The sequence below is a fragment of the Tupaia chinensis genome, unplaced genomic scaffold (assembly GCF_000334495.1).
Source record: "Tupaia chinensis unplaced genomic scaffold, TupChi_1.0 Scaffold000386_1, whole genome shotgun sequence".
Taxonomy (NCBI): Eukaryota; Metazoa; Chordata; class Mammalia; order Scandentia; family Tupaiidae; genus Tupaia; species Tupaia belangeri.
In genome coordinates this window covers 2,715,344-2,742,871 of record NW_006159888.1, presented here as the reverse complement: position 1 = coordinate 2,742,871, position 27,528 = coordinate 2,715,344, and the positions used below count along the sequence as shown (strand labels likewise).

The following is a 27,528-nucleotide window of genomic DNA, read 5'->3' as shown; positions in this document are numbered from 1 at the left end:
GGCGGAAAGAAGAACAAGGACAAAGATATAGGAGCAGGAGCAGGCTGGGAGCATTTGAAGAACATGACAAAGCTGTGATGGCACAAGAGTCTTAGCTGAGGGTGTGCCACTGGCAAGAAATATTCCCCAAATGGAGGCATGGTAAAATGTGAAATTTTGCATAAGATACCGAGATTCAAGAAACTGGTTCAAGATATGTTTATGCCAAACTCTTACAGACATTTTGAAGAGAATGCTTATTATCAACAGGCCGTAAGAGAACTGAGAACCCACAGATACATATTCTGATCCCTACAGTGACTGCTTCCCTTCGTCCTAGTCATCCTCCCTCCTGACCATGTTCTCAAACACACCGCCAGAGGGTGGGATGGCCAACCTGCAAACCATCGTGTGAGGCAACAGCAATGAGAACTGTGAGGTGACACCATGCCTGTGGGCCAAGCGGGCAGCACCAGCCAGCGCCGACTCCACCACCACCCAGGAGGCTCTGGAGTCTCGCATCTACTCTGACCTCAGCAGGATCTCTTATCTAGAATACCTATCTCCCATATTCCTGGTACCTACTAAGTGCATTGCAACACCTGGCACACAGTGAGTGCTCAAATATCATCATCAATTACTCAGATTCTCACTTGCTATTTCACTAATTCCTGTTTTTTCCTTCCATCTTTCCCGAATTCCTTCTTCACCTCAAGCTAGCTGAGAATTCAAGCCTGATTTGAGTTTATGAAGATTGTTTCTCAGTTTGATTTGACTCTGTTACGATATTTAGGCAATTACACAGTAACTGTATCTACTTCACAAGCCCTTTAGTTACAGTCTAGGTATCTGTCTGGTGCTTCATTGTTGTGATCAAGAAGAATCCAGACATTTCTCATCACAGCCAAGAAATTCTTATAGTATACTGATTTACCCATCTCTGTAAAAAAGACCAAAACACAGGAAATAAAGAAAAAGGCTTCTCAACTGAAAGAATAAAAAAAATAAAAATAAAAAAACACAGATAAATGTTGAAAAGCATACATTCTTAAGTCTCAACACTAAATCTACAGAGGGTATGGTTTGATGGAGATTGTCCTCTTTGTCCCTGAGAGATGAGGAAAGAGAGCTCTGCAGAGAGGAGAGACAGAACTCCAGGGAAGGTGCAGTGGACCCACAAAACGTCTGTCCCACCTTTCTTCTCTGCGTCCTCGGAAACGAGGGTCCTCAGGATCCCGGGGGAATCGCTCGTCTCCAGGTCTGCGGCCTTCCCATGCCCCTGGAGGGCCTCGGGCAGCGCCCCGGCCGTCCCCTTCGCTGAACTCCCTGTGATCAGGTGGAAATGGAGGCCCAGGGCCCCCACGCCTCCACTTCTCTTCTTGTGGCAAAGGTCCTCCTCGCCCCTCAAATTCACGTAACCGGTGGCCAAAGCGCTTGTCAGGGTGAAAGTCATCTGGTCTGCCGAAGTCATCAGGGAAGTCAGGGTGAGGGCCACGTCTATCAGGGGGGCCCCTGCAGTCCTGGCCACCCCGGAAAGGCCCCCTGTCAGGCCCGTGGTCAGGGCCACCGCTCTGCTCATGCCGCCGCTCCGACATTGGGCCCATGTGATGGTTGGGAGGCCCTCGGGAGTCACCTAAAGGAAACAGAGCTGACTTTACCACATCTTCCAGCACAGCTGCCACTATAGTCTGAGGCAGCTTCTGAGTTTCAGAAGGCATCCTTTCAGTTAGCATGTTTCCCCTCCTTGGTCCTCAGGATCCTTAGAAGACAATATCCTTGGGCATTATATAATAAAAAGAGCATGGGCTCTGGGAGCAGATTCCAACTTCATCCCTCGTTAGTCAAGTAACTTGCCCTTAGGACAAGGCCTCATCTCAAGTGAGATCAGCCACATCCACCTCCTGGTATGAACCAGGAAACATGAGAGCCTCCGGGGTGTGAGGCGGAGCTTCCTTTCCTGCCCTATCATTTCAATGACTTTATTAAGCCCCTGCTCCATGGCCAGGGAGCACATAACAGAGATCAATGCTGTAGGCCAGGAAGCAGAGCACCAAGCAGTCACTATCCCTTGGGAAGGCCAGAGTGTACCAACAGGGTGCGAGTGTGTACTGCCACCACCAGAGGTGCAATGGTGCACCTCTGACCCTGAGCTCACTTAACTTGATGCCTTAACTCACAATGAGTCGGCAAATTCAGGTGCAGGGAACTGCGGACCTCTCTCTGACTGCCTGATGACCTGATAGCCCTGCTGCTCTTCATCTTCAGGGTTTATATGTACGCTCTTTCCATGACTAAGTCCCTCATCTACTATATTATCACCATTCTTTGCACACAAGCTTTGGCATCCCACTGACCTGTATTTTTTTAAGAGGTTTTTTGTTTTTTGTTTTTGCCTTCAGGCACATGCACTCACAGGAGAAAGAGGCGGTGAGCGGGAAAGTGAGAAATCACCTTCGAGGGATGGCCACACCACAATACCCTTTTTCCTCCACTTTCCTCCTAGGATCGCGGGCACGCATGTCCAAGCACGCAGTGTACGTTTCAAGCCACCGGGTGTGGGACTCAAACTGCAAGCGGCCATGTGAAAGTCCTGTGACATAACACTACGTTTTCTGTTGGCCCTCACCCTAATCCTATCTTAAAATATTAGAATATAAGTAATATATTCAAAGTACAGAATAAAAATGGAAAGAGGCCAACTAAATTTGGGATGGTCAGCTTAGTTCACCTCCTAACTCTGAAGGGATGACTTTCCTGGGTACTGAACTACAACTTGACAGTAAAGGTGAACCCATCCTTGTCCCACAGGGAGCCGTGACTGCCCCCCCACGCCCCGGAAGCTGGTTATTCCTTGGTCTTTTCCAGCCCCCTTGCCTGCCCACATGTCTATGAAGCTTACAAATCTCAGTATAAAGTGGATCTTAGATGGAGTCTCTCTTCCCTTAAGCTCTTTCTGTTCCTCTGTCCCCTCTGCCAGTCCTCTCTACACTGAGAACATCCTCTAATTGCCTCTGCTTGGTTGGTCTGCAAATATCCGATGGCCACTTCGTTTTGGTAGTCACCCTCGCCTCACAGCATGTTCTTGCAGCTAACAGCTTCCTCTCTGGCTTATTTATATGGCTGGAATTTGGTATAACCTCAGATATAGTAGACCTGTGACCTCCAGAAGCTGGAACATACTCCATATGGACTTACCTATGAACATTAGTACTCCCATCACCTCTATCTGTTTAAAAGAACCCTGCTCTTCCAAGAAAAGAAACCCACCACTACAAATTAGAAGGGATGTGGCCACCGGTGACGGGGCGGCGGCGGTGGTTAATCCAGTAGGGGATGGCAGGGCCACTTTCTCGGCTCTCCCTTCTCCCTTTGGTCCCTGGGAGGAGAGAGAGGAGGAAGAAAAAGGAAGAGGGGAGAGGGCAAAGAGAAAAGGGGAAGTGCAAGGAGAGGGAAATAGGCAGACAGACACAGGGTAGGGAGAGGAAGAGAGGCAGCTCTCAGTTTGTTGATGGCAGTACCTTGCAGGTAAAAGACTCTTCTTTCTCTCCTTAGGGTCCCCAAACCTACAACCAGATCTAGGACCTTCCTTTCTCTATCTCCCTGTTGGCCACCTTTCATCTGTACCTCCTCTGCATCTTCCACACAATAAGACAGAAATGAACTCTAATTCCTTTTTCTTTTCTACCTCTAAAATCACATACATGCCAGACTAAGCTTTAAATTCTGTCTTTTCTTTATCTAAGAAACCTAACACACACCCCACAGGGCTTTGGGCTCAGCAAATTAAAAGTGAAAGAGAGAACTTCTATGGTCTTCCCAGCACTCCTGTGAATCTGAAGCAGGTCCTTCTCAGCCCCAATCCAGAGCTCTCCCACAGCCGCCCTGCCCTGCCCTGCCCTGCCCTGCCTTCCCGCGCCCCCCCGCCCCTCCCCTCCCCTGCCCTGCCCTGCCCTGCCCTGCCCTGCGCCTCCTGCTCTGCACACAGGGGTGGGGGCGTAGTGTTCCACTCCCAATCTGCACGTGTACTCTTCCATCTAAGAATTACTCTTAACTTCCAAATAGCTCCACCTCCAAATGTTGACAAGCCCCATCTCTGGGTTTTGCATACAATCAACAACCTGAGGCACCACACATCCATACAGTTGCTTTCTTCCTTCCACATGGTGCACAACAATATAACCAGTTAAAGAATTCAGTGGATGGCTCAATATGGGGACAAGGGGATGGTAATAAAAGCACTGCTAAAGGCCTGAATTCTTTGTCCAGTCAAAATATTTATGCAGAAACGATTAATCTCTTTGGGATGATAAAAACATGCTATTGCATTCAATGAGCATAGGAATCCCTTCTGTGCCCCAAACTTGGACAAGGCCCACCTTGGCACAGGCACTACCACTGGGGCTGTGGGGTGGTGAGAGGCAACTTTCCTCTGGCCAGCACTGTTGCCTAACTAACAAATCTATGAATGCGCCACAAGACAATGCTATTACTTGAAACCACTGTGCCCTTATTTTTCCCACAGTTCTGAATACTTACCTTTGTTAGGGCCAGGGCCTTGTCCAGGGTTCAGAGGTGGGATGCGACCTTGTGCTCCTTGCTGCCCTAGGCCTGGTATCAAGGGTGGGGGGCCTGTACTTTGTCCTTCCTGAAAAGATGTTTTTAAAACAGAATGTGAGATCATAGGCTTGTGTTCCTGAATAACAATAGTATTATTATGTGATGACATAAAAGCAGGAGGTTGCCCCAGAGCCTCCAGCAGTAAACATTCAGCCAGACATTCTAGTGAAATTGTCTTTAAACTGGGATAAATACTTCTCTTACCATAATAAAATACAGGAAACACCTGTACTTTAAACCTGCTGGCAGGTTTTATTTAAAGCTAGACTTTACTGTGATGCCAAGCAGAAAAATCAAGGGAAAGTCAGAAATCCTAACACAGTACCATCACTGCTATGCACAGGAGGAGGAATTTCTGGCAAAGTGCACAGAAAACTATGCTGCCACACCCAGCACCTACCAGCCATGCTCTCTAAGGCTGGGACAGGAGGAGAAAGGGGCTCCTGCTGAGTGAATCAGCCCCATTGGCTCCCCTTTTCTGCTTTTCCCTCCCTCTCCCTCTTTCTTCTCCCCCTCTCCCTCTTTCTCATCTCCTTTCCCAAGCACCCTTCTGCTCAGGTCCAGCCAAACCCCCCACACCATGCTGGATTCACAGGGTCCCACAGCTTCTGCCTGACACAAGTCTGCTGCTCAGAGACTGTCTCACTGCTTGGGACCCTGGAGCTTCAGCCAGCTTGTCCCTAGTCCTGATATACTGTGCTCCTAGCCAAGTCTAAATCCTGACTCCCCACACTGTCCATGATGGTGGACCAGGTTTCTTGACAAACAAACGTGTATTCTGTCATTCCCTCATACAAAATACATTTAGAGACTGGAGCTACTGTGAGAATGAACAGTTTTGGGACCAACAGGTGGCGCAGCGGTTAAGGTGCTGGACACTCCCACATGGCCAACCACGGTTCTAGTCCCAGACCTGGTGGCTTGCTTTCTCACTTTCTCTGTTTCTCTCTCTGTGTTCTTTCTCTCTCTGTGTGGTGTGTTTCTCTGTGGTCAAATTAAAGAATAAGTGAACGAATAAATAAAATTAAATAAATAATTCTTAAAAAAAGGAAAGAATAAGAGTCTCAAAACCATCAATAACAAAATTGCTCTCATGTCCCAAACCAGCCACGCCAAGGGAAAGCCATGCAGGAGGTAAAATGGCCGTCACTGCCCCTACGTCAGTAATGTCTAAGCTGTTTGGCTGCCTGTCTCTTTAACTCCAGGGCAGCTCTTAGCTTGAAAGCAATTCCACTAATCTAACCAATTAAAACAACTAGATTAAATAACTGGTCCTGTCAAAGTGAAGAAAGTTTAGATTTCAGTATATAAGAACTATGAACAAAGATTTTTTTATTATGTATCTTTAGATATTTGAAGTGTCCTACAAAATATCAAATCTTCACTCCTTCTACCACTGTTTCTGTAGGTGAATTAAAATTCCAGAATCACTATGCTTTTTATGTATAAATCTTTGACTACATAGTACAATAAAAACTCTTAATGAATTTGTCATAGAAACTCTGGCTATCCTCTTGTGTTTGTAATCTCAGTTATAATATAGTAGCTAAAATTCTTTTTTTTTTTTTTAAGCATTTTTCTTTCTTCCTTCCTCCCTCCCTCCCTCCTGCCTGCCTGCCTTCCTTCCTTTAAATTTGACCAGAGAGGGAGAGAGTAAGAGAGAGAGAGAAAACCAAGCCTCCAGTTCTGGGACATGAACACAGTTGGCCATGTGGAGTCCAGTGCCCTTAAAAAAAAAATGGAAATAGTGGGGCGAGCAGATGGTGTGGTGGTTAGGGCACTGGACTCCCACATAGCTGACCAGCTTAAGTCCCAGATCTGGTGGCTTGCTTGCTCACTTTCCCTCTCCCTCTCTGTCTCTCTCTGGTGAGTGTGTATGTCCTGTAGCAAATTTTAAAATAACAACAATGAAAAATAAAATTAAATTAAATTATAAAAAATAATAAAGGAAATAGTGAGGAAATAGGAACCTCATGAGTTAAATGCTCCAGACTATCTTAAAGTAGAGCTGGCTGACAGTTTGAGGAGGTCAGGTGCTGGCAGGCCTGTCGAACACCCGGCTACAAAGTAAAGGGCCCACAAGAGGGACATGCCTCACAGAACTGCCCATAACAAAACATACCTCTTCCTCAAGGCCACAGCTCCTGCAGAGCCCAAGGGCAGTTATCAACTCTATTTGAGAGCTGATCTTTTCTGGAAGCATCTTTATTTTAAAAATAATGTTAAGGGGCCAGCAGATGGCGTAATGGTTACGTAGCCAACTGTGGTTCAAGTCCCGGACCTAGAAGCTTGAAACTCATACCGGGTGCATGTACATGTGTGCCCCAAATCCCAAGAGAATGAAGAAGATATTGCAGAGTGGCCACCCCCCCCCCTTTTCTTTCTCTCTCTGGTGAATGCATATGCCCTATAGGGAAAAAAAAGGGTTGAGAAGTAAAGATTAATATTGAGATCTACTTAACCATGGTGGAATAACCTAACTTATCATTATTATTTCCTTTTTTTCAGCCAGGGATGCTACTGAGGCCACCATCATCACTTAAGAACTATTTGTACCCAGTTGTAACTGCTGTTTCCAATACCCAGCAGCACTGCGTCAGTACAAAGTGCATTTCCCAGTGTGTTAATGCCGATAAGTTGGAAGTAAATAATACCTGATTGAAGGGGGCCCGGGGCCCATCGCCTAGCAGAGGTGTTTTCTGCTGCTGGAATGGTATTGGACCTTGAGGTGGATGTGGCCCTCTTGCCGGGTTCTGCTGTCCCTGAGGTCCAGGGGGCCCTTGCATGCCACCCTGGGGTGGAGGTCCCAAAGAGCCCTGGGGCGGCCCCTGCTGACCTTGTGAGCCTGGAGGCCCCCGCAACTCCTGAGGGCCCATCATCGATCCTTGAGGCGGAGGCCCCTGCATGCCTCGCATCTCTTGAGGACCTCTCATTTCCTGAGGGCCATGTCCTAGTAGTCCGCTTGGAGGGTGAGGTCCTCTCATCTCTTGAGGTGGGTGGCCCATCATCATACCTTGAGGAGCAGGACCCTGATTCTCCCGTGGACCTGGAGGCCCTTGTATTCCTCGTGGATTCAGTCCCATCAGGGGTCCCTGAGACACCGGACCTTGGATCCCTTGAGACCCTGGTCCGCCTTGTATCCCGTGAGGATGAGGAGGTCCTTGCATTCCTCTGGGACCAGGTGGTCCCTGCATTCCTTGAGTACCAGGAGGTCCCTGAGGGCCCAAGTGACCCTGGGGACCAGGCGGGCCTTGAGGGCCTATGTGTCCCTGTGGACCAGGTGGGCCCTGAGGACCCATGTGACCTTGAGGACCAGAACTACCCTGCGGTCCAGGCGGCCCTGGAGGTCCCAAAGGGCCATGAGGCCCTGGATGCCGCTGCATGCCTTGGGGCCCATGCATGTCCTGAGGCCGCGGCAACCCCTGGGGTGGGCCTTGTGGCCCTTGTGGTCCCATGAAACCTTGTGGTCCCCCACCTCCCTGATGCAGTGGGGGACCTTGTGGTCCCATTTGTCCTTGGGGTCCAGGGGGTCTAAACTGTCCCTGTGGACCAGGAGGCCCCATCTGCGCCATGTTCATTGGCATCTGCTGAGATGGATGAGGCTGTTGAAAACCTTGAGGAATCTGAGACATTGGGCCTTGTCCTGGAAAGGGCTGGGGTCCAAGGAGAGGGGTGGCAGATGAGGGAGGAGGCTGAATTTGCTCAGCCTGTTTCTGTGCAAGTCTTTCAATTTTAAGTTGCTGGAAAGAAAGAAAAAGCATGCTAGATTAATAAACTTGAAGATAATATTACTATCATGTATTTTGATGGGTGGGGGGCCTCAAAATAAACATAAAAATTCCTCAACCTCTTCATGTCTGAACATTAATAAGAGTCCATGTAACACTCAAACATCCTGAGGACTCTCTGACTCCCTTTAGGATGGCTCTTTCTGGGTTCTGGAAACACAGTACACAAGGCTATTTAGTTCTAATTTACTAGTAATAATAAGCTACCTACTGTACAAACTGACAGAAAATTCTTCTACTTATGGATAAATAAGCAAATCCAAAATAAAATTATGTTGGCTGGGGCTAGCAGATGGCATAGTGGTTACCATCACTGGACTTCCTCATGGCTGACTGAGATTTGAATCCCAGACCCAGTGGTTCGAAACTTACTCCAGGCACGTGAGCATGCATGCCCAAGATCCCAGGAGGAGAATGGAGAAGGGAATGTGATGTGGCCATCCCCTCTAGGGGGGTGATTTCTCACTTTTCCCCCTCTCTGTCTCTGTCACTCTCTCTCCGGTGAGCTTATGAGCCTTAAGGCAAAACCCTCTTTAAACAAAATGATGTTGGCTTTATATCTTCTATTAAAAATGTACATTTAACACAGGGTTACTCACTGTTCCACTAATCCGGTGTATAAGTCTAAGAAACAGGGTTCCTTTAACAATAGCAATAAGGGGAACCAGCAGTTAGCATAATGGCTATGTCGCTGGACTCCCATGTAGTCGACCACGGTTTGTGTCCCAGACCCGGTGGCTTAAAACTCACGCCAGGAGTGTGTGCGTGCTTAAGATCCTGAGAGGAGAACGGAGGAGAAGGGATTGCGGTGTGCCCATTCCCCCTGGGGGGTGATTTCTCTCAAAAAAAAAAAAAAAAATAGCAATAAGAGGGGCCAGCAGGTGGCATGGTGGTCAAGGAATGGACTCCCATATGGCTTACTGTAGTTCTCCCTGTCTGTGTCTCTCTTTGGTTGAATTAAAATAATAATAATGTTAATAATAATAATAAATACATATATAAATATGTATTTATATATGTAAATAAATAAAACTAAATAAATAATTCTTAAAAAAAAAAAAAAAAAGAAACAGCAATAAGAAATGAGGGTGCTGGGACCAGCAGGTGGCATGGTGGTTAAGGTGCTGGACACTCTCACATGGTAGACCACAGTTCAAGTCCTGGACATAGTGGCTTGCTTTCTCACTTCCCCTCTCTCTCTGTCTCTCTCTGGTCAAATTAAAGTAAATGGATGAATAAATACAAATCAAATAATTCTTCAAAAAGAAAGAAAGAAAGAAATGAGGGTGCTGGGACCAGCAGTTAGCATAATGGCTATGTCGCTGGACTCCCATGTAGTCAACTGCGGTTCGCGTCCCGGACCTGGTGGCTTAAAACTCACACCGGGCGTGTGTGTGTGCATGCCCAAGATCCCGAGAGGAGAATGGAGGAGAAGGGACTGCAGTGTGGCCATCCCCCCTGGGGGGTGATTTCTCGCTTTTTGTCTCTCTGTCTGTCTGGTGAGCACACGCGCCTTATTGGAAAAAAAAAAAGAAATGAGGGTGCTTATCAGACCTGTATGAGAGTTCTGTCCCTTTTCCTTAAAAGCACATCAATAAAAAAATGTCACCACTACTTTCTAAGATCACCTTGAATCTCCCTAAGGAGCTTCACATACCTCCAGAAGTTGTGGGTTTGTATACTGTAATGTAGCCATTTCTTGCTCAATTTCTGCTTGTGTTTTTTTCTTCTCTTCCAATTTAATGTCTTCTTTTCTGTCATTCAGCACCTCATTTGGAGCAGGAATTGGAACTTTATTTTGCATCCATGCCTTGGGAAAGAAGAGAATTATTAAAATACACTCTTAAGTATAAAAATTAGGATGATAGAGAAAGAAAGCAATTCTATAACATTACCTGGTCAATTCAACCTCCTGAACTGACTTTATTTCTAATGCTGATTCTTAGTGACATGGGAATACAGTCAGGTAAGCATACTACCACTAGGCAAAAATTACTAAGATGGGGACCAGCAGGTGGCATAATGGCTATGTCGCTGGACTCCCAAGTTGCTGACGTAGTTTGAGTCCTGGACCTGGTGGCTTAAACTCGCACCGGGCGCATGTGTCTGCACGCCCAAGATCCCGAGAGAAGAATGGAGAAGGAATTGCAGTGTAGCCATCCCCCGAGGGGGTGATCTCTCGTTTTCTGTCTCTCTGTTTCTCTTTCTGGAGAGCGCACCTGTCCTATGGCAAAAACCTCTCTCCCCTGCCCCCCCCAAAATCACTAAGATGATAAAAGATGCAAGATATGGTGTAGTATTAAGAACACAAAGCTCGTTAGCCTCTTCTAAAAGATGCATGCATTTTGTATTGAGAGGACAATTAAAGCAGAAGTCAGGGGGATGGAAAATGGTGCAGTGGTAAAACAAGATGCTCTGGGAGGTTGACCATGGAGGAAGGTTCTGGGTTTGTATCCAGAGATGTCCCTGAATATGCATGCCCATGATCTGGTGCAGGCTGAGACTGGGGGTAGATTGCAAGCCCCTATTGGGGATGCTGCCTCCATTCCTCCCTCTTTTCTTCCTTCCCTCTTGTGCTCTCTCTACCATACTCATGGAAGAAATAAAAAAATAAACTTTTTAAAAAGGAAGCAAATGACAGTCAAACAGGAGAGTCAACACACACTCTGCTCCATGCCTTTCTTCTCCTTCCCCTGATGGTGTGAATAACAGTAAGTGAGGATAAAGAAGATGCAGAGAAGATTCATGACAAACTCAACATAACTACAAAGCAGCAGATGGAAACTATGTCTGAGAACACATGAAAACATACAAAGAATGCTCCAAAAGAGCCCATAAGACAGAAATACCTTCAACAGATGAGATTATCCAAGAGAAACCTATTTCTGAACAATAATTAAACTAACCAACCACAGTCTCCCAGTATGGAGATGAGGTGGAGTCACTTTTCTCTCCTTACCTGCTGGAACTGAGCAGGAATAGGTTTTGCATAGGGAACTTTCTTCTGAGGCACTTTTTTCTGATCCTTTTGCATTACTTCCTCCATTCCCCAGTCTAACCCTGGAATTGTCATTTCAATTTCATTTGATTCATCTTTCCCTGAAATAATAAAGAGAAGTAGTTTTCTCCTTAAATTAGATTTTAACTATTAACAGTTGACATCACTATTATCAGCATAAATTATTTCGGCATTTCAACACAATTTATCATGAAGATAAGAAACAAGTCTAAAAAAGATTTTATAAAAATAAAAAGTACATGTACAATGTCTCTTACCCATCTGTTCTTGTTCCATTGCTAATTTTAGTTGTTCTGGTATTCCCATCCCAGGAATTACTGCCAGGCTATTAGGTTCAAGGTCATCTAAAATAAGAATACACCTAGGGTTAACAGAGACTTTACCAAACTAGTACCTAATAAGATCAATGCTTTATAAAAATGAATCATATCATTCATGACTTACAAATCAATAAACTATAAAATTAAAACTAGTTTTATATAACTTCCTAATATCTAATAGTGTTTTTTTTTTTTTTTCCCCCAGTTTCCCACTTGCCAGAGAGAATCAGAGAGAGAGAAGGAAAGAAAGAGAGAAAATGAGAAGGTACCCCCATGGGGAATGGTCATGTCACAATCCCTTTCCAAACCTGGGCACAAATGGTATGTTTTCCCAGCTGCTAGGTACAGAACGTGAACTGCATACTTGACCATGTGAGATCTAACTCATGCAACCACCATGCCACAGGCTGAGCGAACATTTTTATAACAGAGTATCATGTCAAAATAGGACTTGTGTAAGAGCCTCACCATATTCTACTCCATCTTCAGACATCCCAGGTAATAGGTTTAGATTGTATCGATCTCGCATTTTATCACCTGGTCGGTTACGAGTCCAGAATTTGCTGTCAAAATAAAAGCAATAAGGTGAGTGGGAGAATATGGTTTCTGTTTTTCCTGGCACTTAACAGTACAGAGCAGTCCCCTGACAAGGACAACAAATTTTTACAATGCCTAATTTAATATAGAAAGATTTTTTTTTTAATCAGAAGGCAAAACAAAATTTGAATAATCACTTACATTCAATACTCAACCCCTATTGCAATACAAATATTTGAAACAATGACCTGTTTTTAAAAATAAAAATAAATATGCAGGGGCTGGCAGGTGGCATGATGGTTAAAGGCAATGGATCCCCATATGGCTGACTGCGGTTCGAGTCCCGGACTTGATGGCTTGCTTTCTCACCTTCCTTTTTTTTTCTCTCTCTCTGTTTCTCTCTGGTCAAATTAAAATAATAATAATAATAATAAATGGAATTAAATAAATAAATTATCCTTTTTAAAAATTCAATATTTATTTCCTAGAACTCCATGAGCACAGTAATTATTTGTTATTTTCTTTTCTCAGTGTTTCCAGAGAACACATGCACTTGTCAAAAAGAGAGACAGAGGAGCTAGCAGGTGGCACAGTGGCTAAGGGCACTGGACTCCCACATGGCCGATCATGGTTCAAGTCCCAGACCTGGTGGCTTGCTTTTTCATTTTGCCTCTCTCTCTCTGACTCTGTCCATCTCTGGTCAAATAAAATAAATAAAGGGACCAGCAGTTAGCATAATGGCTATGTCGCTGGACTGCCACATAGTCGACATTGGTTCGAGTCCCGGACCCAGTGGCTTAAACTCACGACAGGCGCGTGTGCGTGCACGTCCAAGATCCGGAGAGGAGAATGGAGGAGAAGGGATTGCGGCATGGCCATCCCCCCTCGGGGGTGATTTCTCGCTTTCTGTCTCTCTGTCTCTCTCTGTCTGGCAAGCGCATGCGCCCTATAGCAAAAACCTCTCCAAAAAAATAAAAAGAAAAGAAAAAGAAAATTAAATAAATAAATAAAGTTAAAATAAAATAACTCTTAAAAAGAGAGAGAAAGAGAGACAGAGAGAAAGAAAGAGAGAGGGGGATAAAACACTCCCAATGGGGTATGGTCACGCCGCAATTCTTTTTCCTCCATTTTTCCATCTTGTCAGGTCAGGATTTGGGGCGTGCACAAACATTTATCCAATGTGTTTTTTAAACTGCTGGGTCCAGGAACCATAGTTAGTGATACTGAATCCAGCTCCCTTAACCACTAGGTCAGAGAGTCAGCCTATTTCTGTTTTTTTTTCACACATATTTTTGCTATAGTACATGTGTGCTCTCCAGAGAGACGGAGACAGAAAGAAAGTGAGAAATTACCCCCCTGGATGGGTGGCCATACTGTGATCTCTTATCCTCCATTCTCCTCTTGGAATTTTGAGCAAGCACATACATGCACCCAGTGTGAGTTTTAAGCCACCAGGTCCAGGACTCGAACCATGGTCAACTACATGGGAGTCCAGTGACAAAATCATTATGCCATCTACTGGTCCCATCCATTATTGTTAATATAAAACTTACCTAGTGTGGTCATTTGAGCCTGAGCAGAGAATATGTCCAAGAGGGTGCCAAGCCAGACTCCAGATCATTCCTTCATGGGCCATCTCCATCCCACCTACTTCCTTCTCTACTCTGCAATAGCACCAAAGAAAGACATCCTTTTTTTACAAAAGTTACCACCAAAAAACCAAGAGAGAGAAAAGAAAAGAAAAACAAAAACAAAAACAAAAACACAGACAGAAAAAAAAAAAAAAGCCCAGAAAGAAAAAAAAGAAGAGAAAGGAAAGATATTTTCTTTTAGCCTTTACACAGCAACCAAAGCTTGTTACTTTGAATCTGGACAACTTTACATGTTTCAGGTTTGCAATTAGAAATATATTCTTTAACCTAAAGAGCATTTCACAGGTGGAAATGCTTCAAGAATAATTTTACCAAAAAGAAATGAGGAAATCAGTGTTTCCAAAATGGTGGCAGCAATGGATGTGGAAATCCCCAAGTGGTACCAATAGCAGCACAGGCAGATGTCAGGCTAACCAGGTGTCTGCTACTTCTGCAGGGAGTACTGTGGCATGGAGGGTCTGTAACCACTCGTTTCGCTGCTTCTCCCACTGGCTCCACCTCCCACAGCAGGTGTGTCCACTGGACAATGGAGAGTAAGAATTCCAAAAGTATGGGTAATAGAAAAAGAATTCTTCCATCAAGGTTAACTGTTTTGTTATTCACTTAATAACTGATCCTTTGGTTACTTAATTAATAAATTAGATAGAACCGTCTTTCTTGCTTTGCCTTTTTCATTTGCTGTTCCTGCAGGCATATTGTCTTCTGTGTCAAATAAAGTCCATTTGGATTCTTGAAGGAAAAAAAAACCCTAGGGAATCTATTTTATTCTTCCTACCGACTTTAAGATCCAGAAACAGAGGTGCTATATTTTTTATTCCAAGCTAGATTTGCAGAATTAAAACCAAAAGGCAGTCTCTGATACAGGACACACAAACACAGAAAAAAACAAAAAGCACTATTGTGTTTGTACACATTCAGATGCTCTCTTCATAAAATATGACTTCTTTACATAGTAAATGTTACATACCCAACATGCCAGAACAACAAGGAACCATCAGACCCTCCACTGGCAAAAAGTCCTTCATGAACAGGATGCCAGGCAACAGCTGTACCACAGAAACAAGGGGACAGACAAAACTATCAAGATCTGAAAACACTATAGGTAACAGTCGTTGGAGTAAAAGCATTTCATAGTCACTGACCTGTGGCTTCTTTCTTATGACCTCGGAAGACTTGAAGTTCCTCTTTCAGATTTCGGATATCAAAAAGTTTACAGAGATGATCACGTGATGCTGTGAGGAGCCAATTGCCATTGAGATTTAACTTCACTTCCATTACTGTGTTTTTATGGGCATGACTAAAAACAAAGCATCAAGAAAATAATCTGTCAGAATCCACAGGCATAAATCAACATAATGACCATTTTTGTTGAAAAGCACATGGATCAAGATGGTAAGAAGTTTGGCCTAGAAATAATAAAATGCGTAACATTACAGGACCACAGTTCAAAATACACTTGAAAGAAATGGGTCAATGATAGAAATGATAGCCACTACCTAAGCTCAGCTCTCGTTAACCAGTTAAAATAGCAGTGGAACTTCAACTGGACAGAAAAGTTTATCTATAATGCAGAGGAAGCACTTGAACACATAATTAACACTTGATAAAGTTCATTACATTTTCCACGTCAATGAAGCTCCTCTCATTAAGACAAAGCATAAAAATGGGCACTGGAGGGGCTAGCAGGTGGTGTGGTGGTTAAAGGCACTGGACTCCCACATGGCCAACTGTGGTTTGAGTCCTGGGCCTGGTGGCTTGCATTCTCACTTTCTCTCTCAGTCTCTCTCTGGCAAATACACATGCCCTATAGCAAATTTATAAATAATAGTAATAATAAATAAAATGAATAATTCTTAAAAACAAAAAATGGCACTGGATAACTTGAGGATTAGTTTAACTATAGATGATGCACACCTCAAGGCCTGAGTGATGCCCATCTACAAGGGCCGCCATTCCAAGATGTCCCATGATGGCTCTGGCCATTGGAGCTGTGCAATGAGGCAGCTTTGCTCCAACCTAGTTGCTCTAGACATGGTTCACTTCTCGATCAATAGGACTAGGATATAGCTACTTGGTTAAAAAAAAAAAAAAAAAAACATTAACATATCCATATAACTATGAATACTGCAGATAATTCAGAAAGATCATTTTATTATTAGTAGCTACATTCTTACATAAGCACATTAGCCAAAAAAAAAAAAAAAAGAGAGAACTGGCTCAAAACTGGAGGGAAAACTATCTATAAACAGATTTAATGAGAAGGAGGAAGATGAGCTGTTTCTAGTACAGAGCACATCAACTGCATCTAGTGCCCAAAGGCATTCTCATGAGGAGAAATAGTAAGCTAGAGCAGAAATAGCCACCTCTTCCCCAACCCCCATGATACTCAAGTTAAATTTAAGTCAAAGTGCCAGGACAAAAGTGAAAGCATATTTCAGTAGGAATTTAGATAAATCATATTTGATTAGTGAGAAGTCCATCTGTTGTCTGAACTGCTTTTTCAGGAATACATGAGAAGAGAAAGTTAAAAGTTAAAGAATGCAGGCTGCTTTGTTCCCTCGTTCAGGGACCAAGGTGGGGTTCCTATCACTTACAGTGTTGCAAGACTCTGCCCAGTCTTGGGATCCCAGAACTTGATTGGCTGTTGACTATCTTTACTTCCTGAAACAACTAACCCTTTGGTTGGATGCCAGTCTACACATTTCACATCAGCACCATGCCCTGTCAAAAACAAGTTAGGATAAAAACCTAATCAGTCACATGCATTTAAAGAAGGACTCCAATCCAATTAAAAGCAAAGTTGAGACATCTATTACATGTTTTGATCTTAGTGCTCAGTCAACTTTTTCTTTAAAGAAGGCTCTTTGGCCCCTGGGGCTGGCAGTCTTCGGAGAGAGCAATTTCTCCTCCTATCCAGGACACACAGCACAGACTGCTCTTCTCCAGGAACTAAGTGCATAGTCTCACCTACTTGCCAGCCAAGACTTTGTAGAAGTTGCATCTCTCAAGCCTCCGTGAATAAAGCTTTTTACAATTTTCCTCCCAATTACTCTAATTATTAGACAAACCCTGTCATTCACTTTAGCTTCCCCACGTTGTGGTTCCAATTCATGTTTTGACACTACCAACTTCTAGATGTGAAGTTAGAAAAAAATATTCCAGCTTTCTGCTCCTGTTTAATGAAATGCAGAGGAGAAAAAATAATCCCTGCCTGATTCACATGCATGCTATATCACCGGATGAGAGAATAATAAAAGCTACCTACTGAGCTCTCACTATGTTATATGTTATGCAGTGTATTTACTAATCACTTATACATATCACCATTTTAGATCTTCATAAAATCCTGAGGGAAGTGTTACCATCATCTCCATCTCAAAGTGAAGACACAAAAAGACCAGAGAGGTTAAGTAACACAAACTGGACTCCAAAGCTAGTCAACAAGAACAGGAGCAGGGACCTGAATCTGGTCTGCAAGATTCCCAAGATCATTAATTCACTTAACCACTGTGCTACAACAGATGTCACTTTACAAATGTCACATTTTAAGTGTTACTAAAAATCACAACTATGGGAGCTGGATGGTGGTAGAGCAGTAATACTACACTCTGCGAGGCTGACCCAACCACATACACAGTTTTTGGGTCCACGTATGGAAACCTCCTTGAACACACGAGTATGCACATATCCATGATGTGGGGCTAGCCGAGCTGGGGATGGACTTAGCATGGAGACACTATTGGGGCTGTCATCTCAATCACTCGCTTCCTCATCAAAGAAAAAAAAATCAACTTAAATAGCCAATGTGAAAATCAGAGTTTATAAACCTGGAAAATAAAATGGGTGTAAGTTTTGAAAACTTGGGTTCTGTAATATGAAGAGTCCCAAGAATATTTTGTACCGCAAATGCACTAAGACGCAGATGAACAGTGAGAGCATTTGAGGTAGCTTCTTAAAATCTAGCTTCTCTGAAGTACTAAGGTGGGAAGGAGACAAAGGGTTGAAGGGAAGATAGAACAGATGTTCTAGAGATGGTGTAGAGACATTGGAAGTGATTTGCATCAATTCAAAAAGGAGAACCTCGCATCTAGAATAGATATGTTTTTTCTTAACACTATTCTACGCTGTCAAGCACGTGGAGACATACCAACTATCTGGAGGACAGTCTGGTAATATGTACAAAAAGCATGAAAAAGTACATAGTCTACAACTGAATAACTGAGTCCTAGATTTTATAATACTAGATGTTCAAAAGGATGTCTTTCAGAAAGTTTACTATACAGTTTATTTTTCAATATGCTTGAATAGGACAAAAATACATTATAAAATAAATAACAGCATGGTACATATGCTCAAAGAAATATAGGAAAATGTATATTATGAAAATAGTATGTATAGACTTCAATTTTTTTTAAAGAGTGATTTTTGCTATAGGGCGTGTGTGCTCACTGGATAGAGAGAGATGGAAAGTGAAAAATCGCCTCCTGAGGGGATGACCACACTGCAATCTTCTCCTCCGTTCTCGTCTTGGGATCTTGGGCATGCCCAGCATGAGTTTAAGCTAATAGGTCTGGGACTTGAACTGTGGTCAACTACATGGGAGTCCATTATGCCATCTGCTGATCCCAATTTCAAACATTTTTGCACCAAAAAAAAAAAAAAAAAAAAAGCCTCCCAAAACTCACTTTAGTTTCATTTTTCCATAAATTTTTTAAGTCCCCTCATGATGTTATATATGATTATAAATGATCCTACAGATGATTTAATGTCATTAAAATGCCCCTGATACTAAATGTATTTAAAAAAAAAAAATGACTACCAATCACTATGAATCATCACTGCAAATGGCAGATAAATGAGTAATAGGAGTGACCTCATATGTGTATCCACATAGAGAAAAAAGGCCAGAAGTCCAGATACCAAACTTACCAGAAATAACTTTAAGCTGGAGATAGGTTTTAAGGTCTTTTGTACATGTTTATATTTTTTGCAATGAACATACTTTGGAATCTCGAGGTTGGAAAAGGGAAAAAAGGTTGTGCTGTTGCTTCCTCTAATTAAGAACTGAAAATGGAGAAACTGAAGTAGAATATTAACACAGTCTCTCTAGGCTCTTGCTTAAGAAATTTTTATGTAATTCATGACTGATCCTACAAAGATGTGGCCATAGCATTTTTTTATTAGGTTTTTGCCATAAGCATGTGCTTGCCAGAGTAAGAGACAAACAGAGACAAGGAAAGTGAGAAGTCAGCTCTCCAACACACACACACACACACACACACACTCATCTCTCTCTGCCAGCACACATAACCCAGAGCAAGTGTTAAGTATCCCACAAAAATATAATGAATATTCAGGGCCAGCAGGTGATGTAGCAGTTACGTCGCTGGACTCTCACATGGCCTACCATGGTTCAAGTTCTGGACCTGGTAGCTTGAAAATCACACTGGGCACATGTGTGTGCATGCCCAAGATCCTGAGAGGAGAATGGAGAAGGGATTATGGCATGGCCATGCCTCCTGGGGGGTGATTTCTCACTTTCTCTCTCACTGTCTTTGTTTCACTCTCTCACTGGTGAATACACGGAGACTAAGGCAAAAACTTCATACACGCACACACACTTACACACGCGCGCACACGGGCACATACTGAACATTCAGACTATATTCACTATAGAAAATACTGGCATTAGAATAGCATAAATCCAGGATGTCATTTAAGTCAATTAGGGAAAAAAATTTAAGAGAACAGAAACGGAGAAAGCCAAGAACAGTTAAGTTAAAGTAAAATAAAACAGTTAAGTTAGGGACCCGCAATTGGTATAATGGCTATGTAACTGAACTCTCATGTAGTCGACCGCGGTTCGAGTCCCAGACCCACTGGCTTAAACTCACGCCGGGTGTGTGTGCGTGCATGCCCAAGATCCCGAGAGGAGAATGGAAGAGAAGGGATTGTGGTGTGGTCATCCCCCTGGGGGGTGATTTCTCACTTTCTTTCTCTCTATCTCTTCCTGGTGAGCGCACGTGCCCTATAGCAAAAACCTCTAAAAAAAAAAAAAAAGTTAAAGTAAAAGAATGATGACTGTCTGAAAAATATTTTTGAACACTGTACACTGAAGGGTGTGGTGGTACCTGCCCTATGAAAAATGTACACTGAAAATTTAGGAAAATATATATTTTGGTGTATATTAAGACATACACCAAAAGTGAGCTTATCAGGACATTCAACTGAGCAATTGACAGGAGTCTAAAAAGATGGTCTGGCAATATCTAATAGAGCTAGAAGTATATATAATCAGTTTACTGGTATTTACTGTAACTGAACGAGTACACAATGTGTGAGCAATGGGACTTGTGTGTGTATACAGTTACAGAATTTCCAGTTCACGTAAACCAATGATCACAGACAAGGATATTCATTGAAGTATGTTTGAAATAGTGAAAATCTATCATAACCTAAATACTAATCAACAAGAGAAGGCTTAAATAAAATAAGTTGCCAGAAAAGTTGTGACACATTTTTATACAGAAAAAAATACATCATGACTTTTCTGACAACATGACAGCATGTTCATGCAAAAAAACTGGTCCAGCAACTCATTGTAGAGGAAGGGAAGAGCAGCAGAAACTACATCAAGTATTTCCTTCCCCAGTACAGCTAAGTATTGCCACTGTATCCAAATACTCCATCTTTAGTGTCACTCTTCAGTTGTGGCATTTCTAGTGTGGGTTCATATTCCAAAGACAACAGGTATTGTGAATAAGACCTCCTTAGTAAAGTTTACTATACACTGGGGAAAAGTTAAACTTTCTTTGTTGTATAATTTTTAAGTCTTTTGATAGCCAGACAAGAATTTATTTTTGAAGGAAGGGATTTAGTATTTAAGACATAAGCCCATGTGATGACAGACCATTTAAAGTACAATTAAGTAGTACTGTTCCCAGAGACATTCTTTCAGACATGATAGAGTAAGGCACTGACCCTTTGGAAGGATAATCCACTGATAAATTAACAGTATGTTGGGCCAGCAGATAGTATAGTGGCTATGGTCAACTAGTTTGAGTTCTGTATCCAGAGGGTTGAAAAACAAGCCAGGAGCACACGTGTGTGTCCAAAATCCCCAGAGGAGAATGGAGGTGAAGGGCGGCAGTGTGGCCATGCTCCCACTAGAGGGAGGGGCATGATGACATCTTTGCCACGGCATTTTAAAATATAGGTAATGAGGCCAAGTGATACATACCTATGTCCCAACTAATCAGAAAACTGAGACACAAGAATGGTGTGTTTGAAGCCAGCCTGAGCGACCTGGCAAGCCCTAGGGTTTTTTTGTATGGTTTAAATTTATATATACCTTTAGATTCTTAACATAGGGCATGTGTACTCACTAGAGACAGAGAGAAATCATCCTCCAGGAGGGGATGGCCATGCCAGAATCCCTTTTCTTCTATTCTCCTCTAGGGATTTTGAGCATACATGTTTTCAAGTCACTGGGCCCAGGATTCACACCACAGACTTGGCCAGCACCCTAACCACCAAGCCACCTACTGGACCCAGCTCTGTTTAAAAATACTGACAAACAAACAAAAAGCCATGTGGACCACCGTGACCTAATAATAAATATTATGTGTATTTATATAATAATTTTAACCAATCAAGCTCAAGTTTATGGAAAATACATGAGAAAACATTTTTAAATTAAAATACACTATGAAAAAAATGTTCATATTATTAGGAGTTCTCTATACTCACAACTTATCTGGGACATTTTTAAAAATTATTTTTAATTTAATTTTATTGATTGTCATTATTTCATTTATTTATTTATTTGAAGTTGACCAGAGAAAGAGAAGAAAAGTGAGAAAGCAAGCCAGCTAGTTCGGGACTCGAACCACAGCCAGCCACTTGGGAGTCCAGGCACCTTAACCACCACAACCACCTGCCGGCCCCTCTCTGGGACATTTTTAATACATCAAGAAAGTATATCCAGGCCCAGCAAGTAGCATGGAGGTTAAGGTGGCTGTATCCTACATGGCTAACTTTGTCTTTCAAGTCCTGGACCCAGTAGCTTGAAACACATTGGGGGTATGTGTTTCTGTACCTAAAAATGTCGAGAGTATGAAGAAAAAGGGATTGCAACATGGCCATTCTCCCTTGGGAGGTGATTTCTTACTTTATCACTTTCTTTCCAGCAAGTGTATGTGCCCTATAGCAAACTAAAGAAAAAAGGAAGTAAATCTATTTAAAGATCCATGCATTTTTTTAAAGTACATGCAAAACAACCACAAAAAAACTACTGACCAATTAAAACAGAAACAAAATGTTGGGACCAGCAGTTAGCGTAATGGCTATGTCGCTGAACTCCCCTGAAGTCAATCGCGGTTCGAGTCCCAGACCCAGTGGCCTAAACTCACGCCGGGAGCGTGTGAGTACATGTCCAAGATCCCAAGAGGAGAATGGAGGAGAAGGGATTGCAGTGTGGCCATCCTCCCTGGGGGGTGATTTCTTGCTTTCTGTCTCTGTTTCTCTCTTTCTGGAGAGTGCACATGCCCTATAGCAAAAACCTCTAAAACAAACAAACAAATAAACAAACAAAGAAACAAAATGTATTTCAGATGCTTTTTGTGTTCTCCGAAGTTCTCTAAAATGCATTTATTTTTTAAAGATTTATTTATTTAATTTTGTTTATTATTATCTTTCAATTTTGCTACAGGGCATATGCGTTCACCAGAAAGAGAGTGAGAAAGCAAGCCACCAGGTCTGGGATTTGAACCAAGATTAGTCATGCGGGAGTCTGGCATCTTAACCACCCTGCCACCTATGGGCCCCATCTAAAATGTATTTTAAGTAAAATTCAAACAAGTGAGGACTCCCATGAATTTACCCATATCCATATACATCACAAATATAAATCAAACTGACTGGTACTAATTTTTGGATGTTATTTTATTGGTTGCTGTTCTTTTTTTTTTTTTGGTTGCTATTCTGAAATAGACTATAATTCTAATAAACATATACTTACATATGGTACTATGCTAAGGGAAGTATATATACTAACTCTTCATTTACATATGGAGATAGTAAAGCACAGACAGGTTAAAGAACTTGCTCAGGATCACACGGTTGATAAGTAGCAGAGTACAGATGTCAGTGCAACGCTGGGCCTCAAGCCTCCTGGCTCTTAAGGACTATGCAATACTGCCTTTGTGGACACAAAAAGGTCAACTTTGGAGTCATAAAAAGGAGGAACCAGGGAATGTATATTTATTTCTAACTGCTTCTATCTGCATACTTAATCACTGAAGAATGGTATTCAGCACAGACGCAACTGGGATAGACAGAAACTAATTCTGTAGATTTTACCTTTTTTTTTGGAAAGGTTTTTACTATAGGGCACATGTGCTCACCAGAGAGGCAAAGAGACAGAAAGCAAGTAATCACCCCCGATGGAGGATGGCCACGCTGCAATCCCTTCTCCTCCATTCTCCTCTCAGGATCTTGGGCACACATGCACATGCGCCTGGTGTGAGTTTAATAAGCCATTGGGTCCGGGACTCGAACCACCATCGACTACATGGGAGTCCAGCAATGTAGCCATTAGGCCATCTGCTGATCCTGACTTCACATTTTTTTAACTGCATGAACAAATGATCAACTTCTTAAAGATTAAATACAAATAGGCAAAGTTAAATGTTCAAAAAAGTATGTGCAGCATGCTAACATTTGTGGTTTAAAAAGGAACACATACAAAAACACAGCACACATATGTTTACTCAAAAATGTATCAAATGTGTCTGAATGAATACACAAGAATCTGATTATGTTAATTGCCTCTAGGAGGGGGAACTATGTAGCTGTGGGTCAAGGGTAGGTGGATACTTTTTCTTTTCTTCCTTTTTTTTTTGGAGAGGTTTTTGCTATAGGGCGTGTGCGTTCGCCAGACAGACAGAGAGACAGCGAGAAATCACCCCCCAGGAGGGATGGCCACGCCGCAATCCCCCACGCCGCAATCCCCTCTCCTCCATTCTGCTCTCGGGATCTTGAGCACGCATGTACATGCACCCGGCATGAGTTTAAGCCACCGGGTCCAGGACGCAAACCGCGGTCGACTACGTGGGAGTCCAGCGACATAGGCTGACTGCTGGTCCCAGGTGGATACTTTTGGCTACATATTGTTTTGAAATTTTTCAATTCTGAAACACGCAATCTATTGAGAAAAAAATTTGCTAAACTTATGAAATAGCAGTGGATTATCTCTGAAAGTGTGAAATCTTTACAAGAAGCATGTATCATGTTTATAATTTGCTTAATGAAAAATAAGTAGATTAAGCTGCATAGAAGCATACTGGTATGCAACTGCTTCCTTGTCCAGAGAAGAAAGTAAAAACTATTTCAAATGATAAATTCTACCCTCTCATGTCCATATTGATTCATTTAGATTTATTAATAGAAGAATAAGACTAGCAGTAATTTATCCTAAGAACATAATTTAAGAGACGGTCTTGGGACCAGCAGTTAGCGGAATGGCTATGTTGTTGGACGCCCATGTAGTCAACCGCGGTTCACATTCCGGACCTGGTGGCTTAAAACTCACACCAGGCGCGTGTGCGTGCGTGCCCGCCCAAGATCCCGAGATGAGAATGGAGGAGAAGGGACTGCAGGGTGGCCATCCCCCCTGGGGGGTGATTTCTCGCTTTCTGTCTTTCTATCTCTCTCTGTCTGTCTGGCGAGCGCACGCGCCCTATAGCCAAAACCTGCTTAAAAAAAAAAAAAAGAGACGGTCTTAAAACTTTTATATGTAAAAGATATCTATCTGAAGCCTGTTCAAGGGAAAAATTGGAAACAAATTTTAGAATTGGGATGATTAAATCTATGCCATACCCAGAAAATAAAAGAAACGAATGTTAAAATGAAGACTCTGGAAAATAAGAAAAAATATTCATGAAATAATATGTAATAAATAGAAAAAAATAATACATATAAACTGTACCTATGTCATAAAGGTGATTAGAAAAATGCCATGTCTGGTTATAAAAATATAGATATAAGAAGAAAGTAAGAATTCCACTGAGGTAGTATAAACAAAAATAAAGTTTTTAAACTGCCAGAGGATAGACAGAGAAGGAAGAGGGGAGGGGGAGAGGGGAGGAGGGTGGGGGAAGGAAAAGTTACCCCCTAATGGTGTGGTCACACTGCAATTTTCTCCTCCATTTCTCCATGCTACCAGGGTTTCAGTCATATAGCACCCAGTGTGTTTTTAAGCCACCAGACCCCAGATTCGAACTGTGGTCTCTCACGTGGAGTCCAATTTCCTTACCACAAGGTCATGGGGCTGGTCCAACATTGAAGTTATTCAGGGGTATTCAGTGCTTGGCAGTTAAGGCAGCTAGATCCCACACGGGTGAGTGCTGGTTCAAGTCCCGGACCAAGCTGCTTGAATAACACTCTAGGTGCAAGCCCAAAATTCCAAAAGAATGGAAGAGAAGGAATTATAGCATGGCCACATCCCTGGGGGAAGTGGGTTCTCACTTTCACTCTTTCTCCAATGCCTAGAGCAAACTTTAAAAACCAAAGGTTTTCCATTAATGTTTCTTTACTGTGATAATATGGATTTTACAATAACGTAGGCTAGATGTTGTGCGTGCGCAAACTTTTTTTTTTTTAAATTTGTTATAGGAAATGTACACTCATCAAGAGAGAAAGCAAGAAAACACTCCCCAGGGAGCCAGCAGTTAGCGTAATGGCTATGTCGCTGGACTCCCATGTAGTCAACTGCGATTCGCATCTCGGACCGGGTGGCTTAAAACTCATACTGGGTGCATGTGCGTGCCGCCCAAGATCCCAAGAGGAGAATGGAGGAGAAGGGATTGCAGCGTGACCATCCCCCCTGGGGGGTGATTTCTCGCTTTCTGTCTCTATGTCTCTCTCTGTCTGCTGCAATTCCTTCTCTTCCATTCTCCTTTGGGGATTTTGGACATGCACATACACATGCCCAGTATATTTTTCAAGCCTAGGTCTGAGACTTGAACTGTGCAGTGGGAATCAGCTGTCTTAACCACTATGCCAGCGACTGGCCAGTATATTTTTAATAAGGAAAAAAAAACACCACTGAATGCACACTACTATGCTAGGTAACACTTTCCTTTATCAAATTAGCAAAACAATTAAGTTTGGTGACACCTAGTGTTCGAGAGAGAATAACAGGCATTCTCTTAAGTAATTGGTTGGAAAGTAAATTAGTACCACTTCTGGGGGGTGTCATCTGGACACACCTTTTAAATCTTACAGACACCTAGCCTTAGATCTTGTCAGTTCTCTTCTAGAAATTCACCCCACAAAGGAAAAGCACATAAAGATTTACATATGAAGGGGACCAACAGTTAGCGTAATGGCTATGTTGCTGGACTCCCACCTAGTCGACCCTTGCAGTCGACTGCGATTCGCATCCCAGACCCAGTGGCTTAAAACTCATACTGGGCGCGTGGGGCACGTGTATGTGCGTGCCCAAGATCCCGAGAAGAGAATGGAGGAGAAGGGATTGCGGTGTGGCCATCCCCCCCGGGGGGTGATTTCTTGCTTTCTGTCTGTCTGTCTCTCTCTGTCTGGCGAGTGCACGCACCCTATAGCGAAAACCTCTCAAAAAAAAAAAAAAAAAAGACTTAGATATGAACATGTTTACTATACCTTGTTTGACTTGCTTGGACTGGCAGTAATAATAAATATGAGTCAGTGAAGAGTTAGATAGGAAAATTAAGGCAGAAACAGGAACCTTTCGAGGGTATTTCAAGTGTTCTGTATTACAGTGTATGTGTTGGTCAAAATTCATAGCACTATACACCCAAAAAGGGTAAATGTTAAACCTTAAGTAAATTATACCACAATAAGCCTATCTTAAAACAAACAAACAAACAGCAGGGCCCAGCACCATAGAACAGCAATCAATAAAAGCATACAGTTCGTAGGAAGACAGATCCCAAAAAGATAACTACAGTTTGAATCCTGATCCCAGTGACTTGAAAAACACAGGGCATGTGTGCATGTGTACCTGGAACCCTGAAGGAGAAATGGAGGAAAAAGAATTGCTATATGACCATGCCCACTGGGGGTGCCTTATCTCTCTGGCAATAAAAAAAATAAACATTTATAAAATAAAAAACACAGAAAAGCAAGATGTAAAATGGTCCCATTTGAGTAAAGAAAAACTTAAGCTAGTGATAATCCCAGGGAGGATGGTCACACCACAATCCCTTCTCCTCCATTCTCCTCTCGGGCACGCACGCACATGCGCCCAGTGTGAGTTTTAAGCCACCGGGTCCAGGATGCGAATCGCGGCCGACCACGTGGGAGTCCAGCGACATGGCCATTACGCTAACTGCTGGTTCCCATTATTTTTAGAGGTTAAAGTATTAAGGGCAATCACTTCACATCATTTCTTTTTACTTCTTAACAGTTGTGGACCAGTTCCATGGTCTGAAGGTAGGGCAGCCAGATCCCAAATGGCCGATCACGTGATTGGAATTCTGGCCCCAGTGGCTTGAAAACACACACTAGGTATGGGTGTATAGATGTCCAAAATCCTGACAGGATGGAGAATTAGAGGAGAAGGAATTACAACATGA

The 27,528-nt window shown here is 42.8% G+C and overlaps 1 protein-coding gene across 8 annotated transcripts in view; it reads right to left on the bottom strand.

Moving 5' to 3' along the window:
• Positions 1–27,528, bottom strand: part of WDR33 (WD repeat domain 33) — a 141,809-nt gene that overhangs the window by 11,118 nt on the left and 103,163 nt on the right. For 5 of the 8 annotated variants that reach the window (XM_006153682.3, XM_006153681.3, XM_027773879.1 and 2 more), the window contains 11 exons: positions 16,507–16,633; positions 15,055–15,209; positions 14,880–14,958; positions 13,814–13,924; positions 12,192–12,286; positions 11,661–11,747; positions 11,344–11,483; positions 10,042–10,194; positions 7,251–8,336; positions 4,516–4,624; positions 1,174–1,612 (listed from right to left, as the gene is read on the bottom strand). In XM_006153682.3, the coding sequence (XP_006153744.1) occupies positions 1,174–1,612; positions 4,516–4,624; positions 7,251–8,336; positions 10,042–10,194; positions 11,344–11,483; positions 11,661–11,747; positions 12,192–12,286; positions 13,814–13,924; positions 14,880–14,958; positions 15,055–15,209; positions 16,507–16,633 (2,581 nt within the window). The remainder of the gene's footprint in view (positions 1–1,173; positions 1,613–4,515; positions 4,625–7,250; positions 8,337–10,041; positions 10,195–11,343; positions 11,484–11,660; positions 11,748–12,191; positions 12,287–13,813; positions 13,925–14,879; positions 14,959–15,054; positions 15,210–16,506; positions 16,634–27,528) is intronic. The other 3 variants (XM_006153686.3, XM_006153687.3, XM_006153684.3) reach the window with 2 other exon arrangements.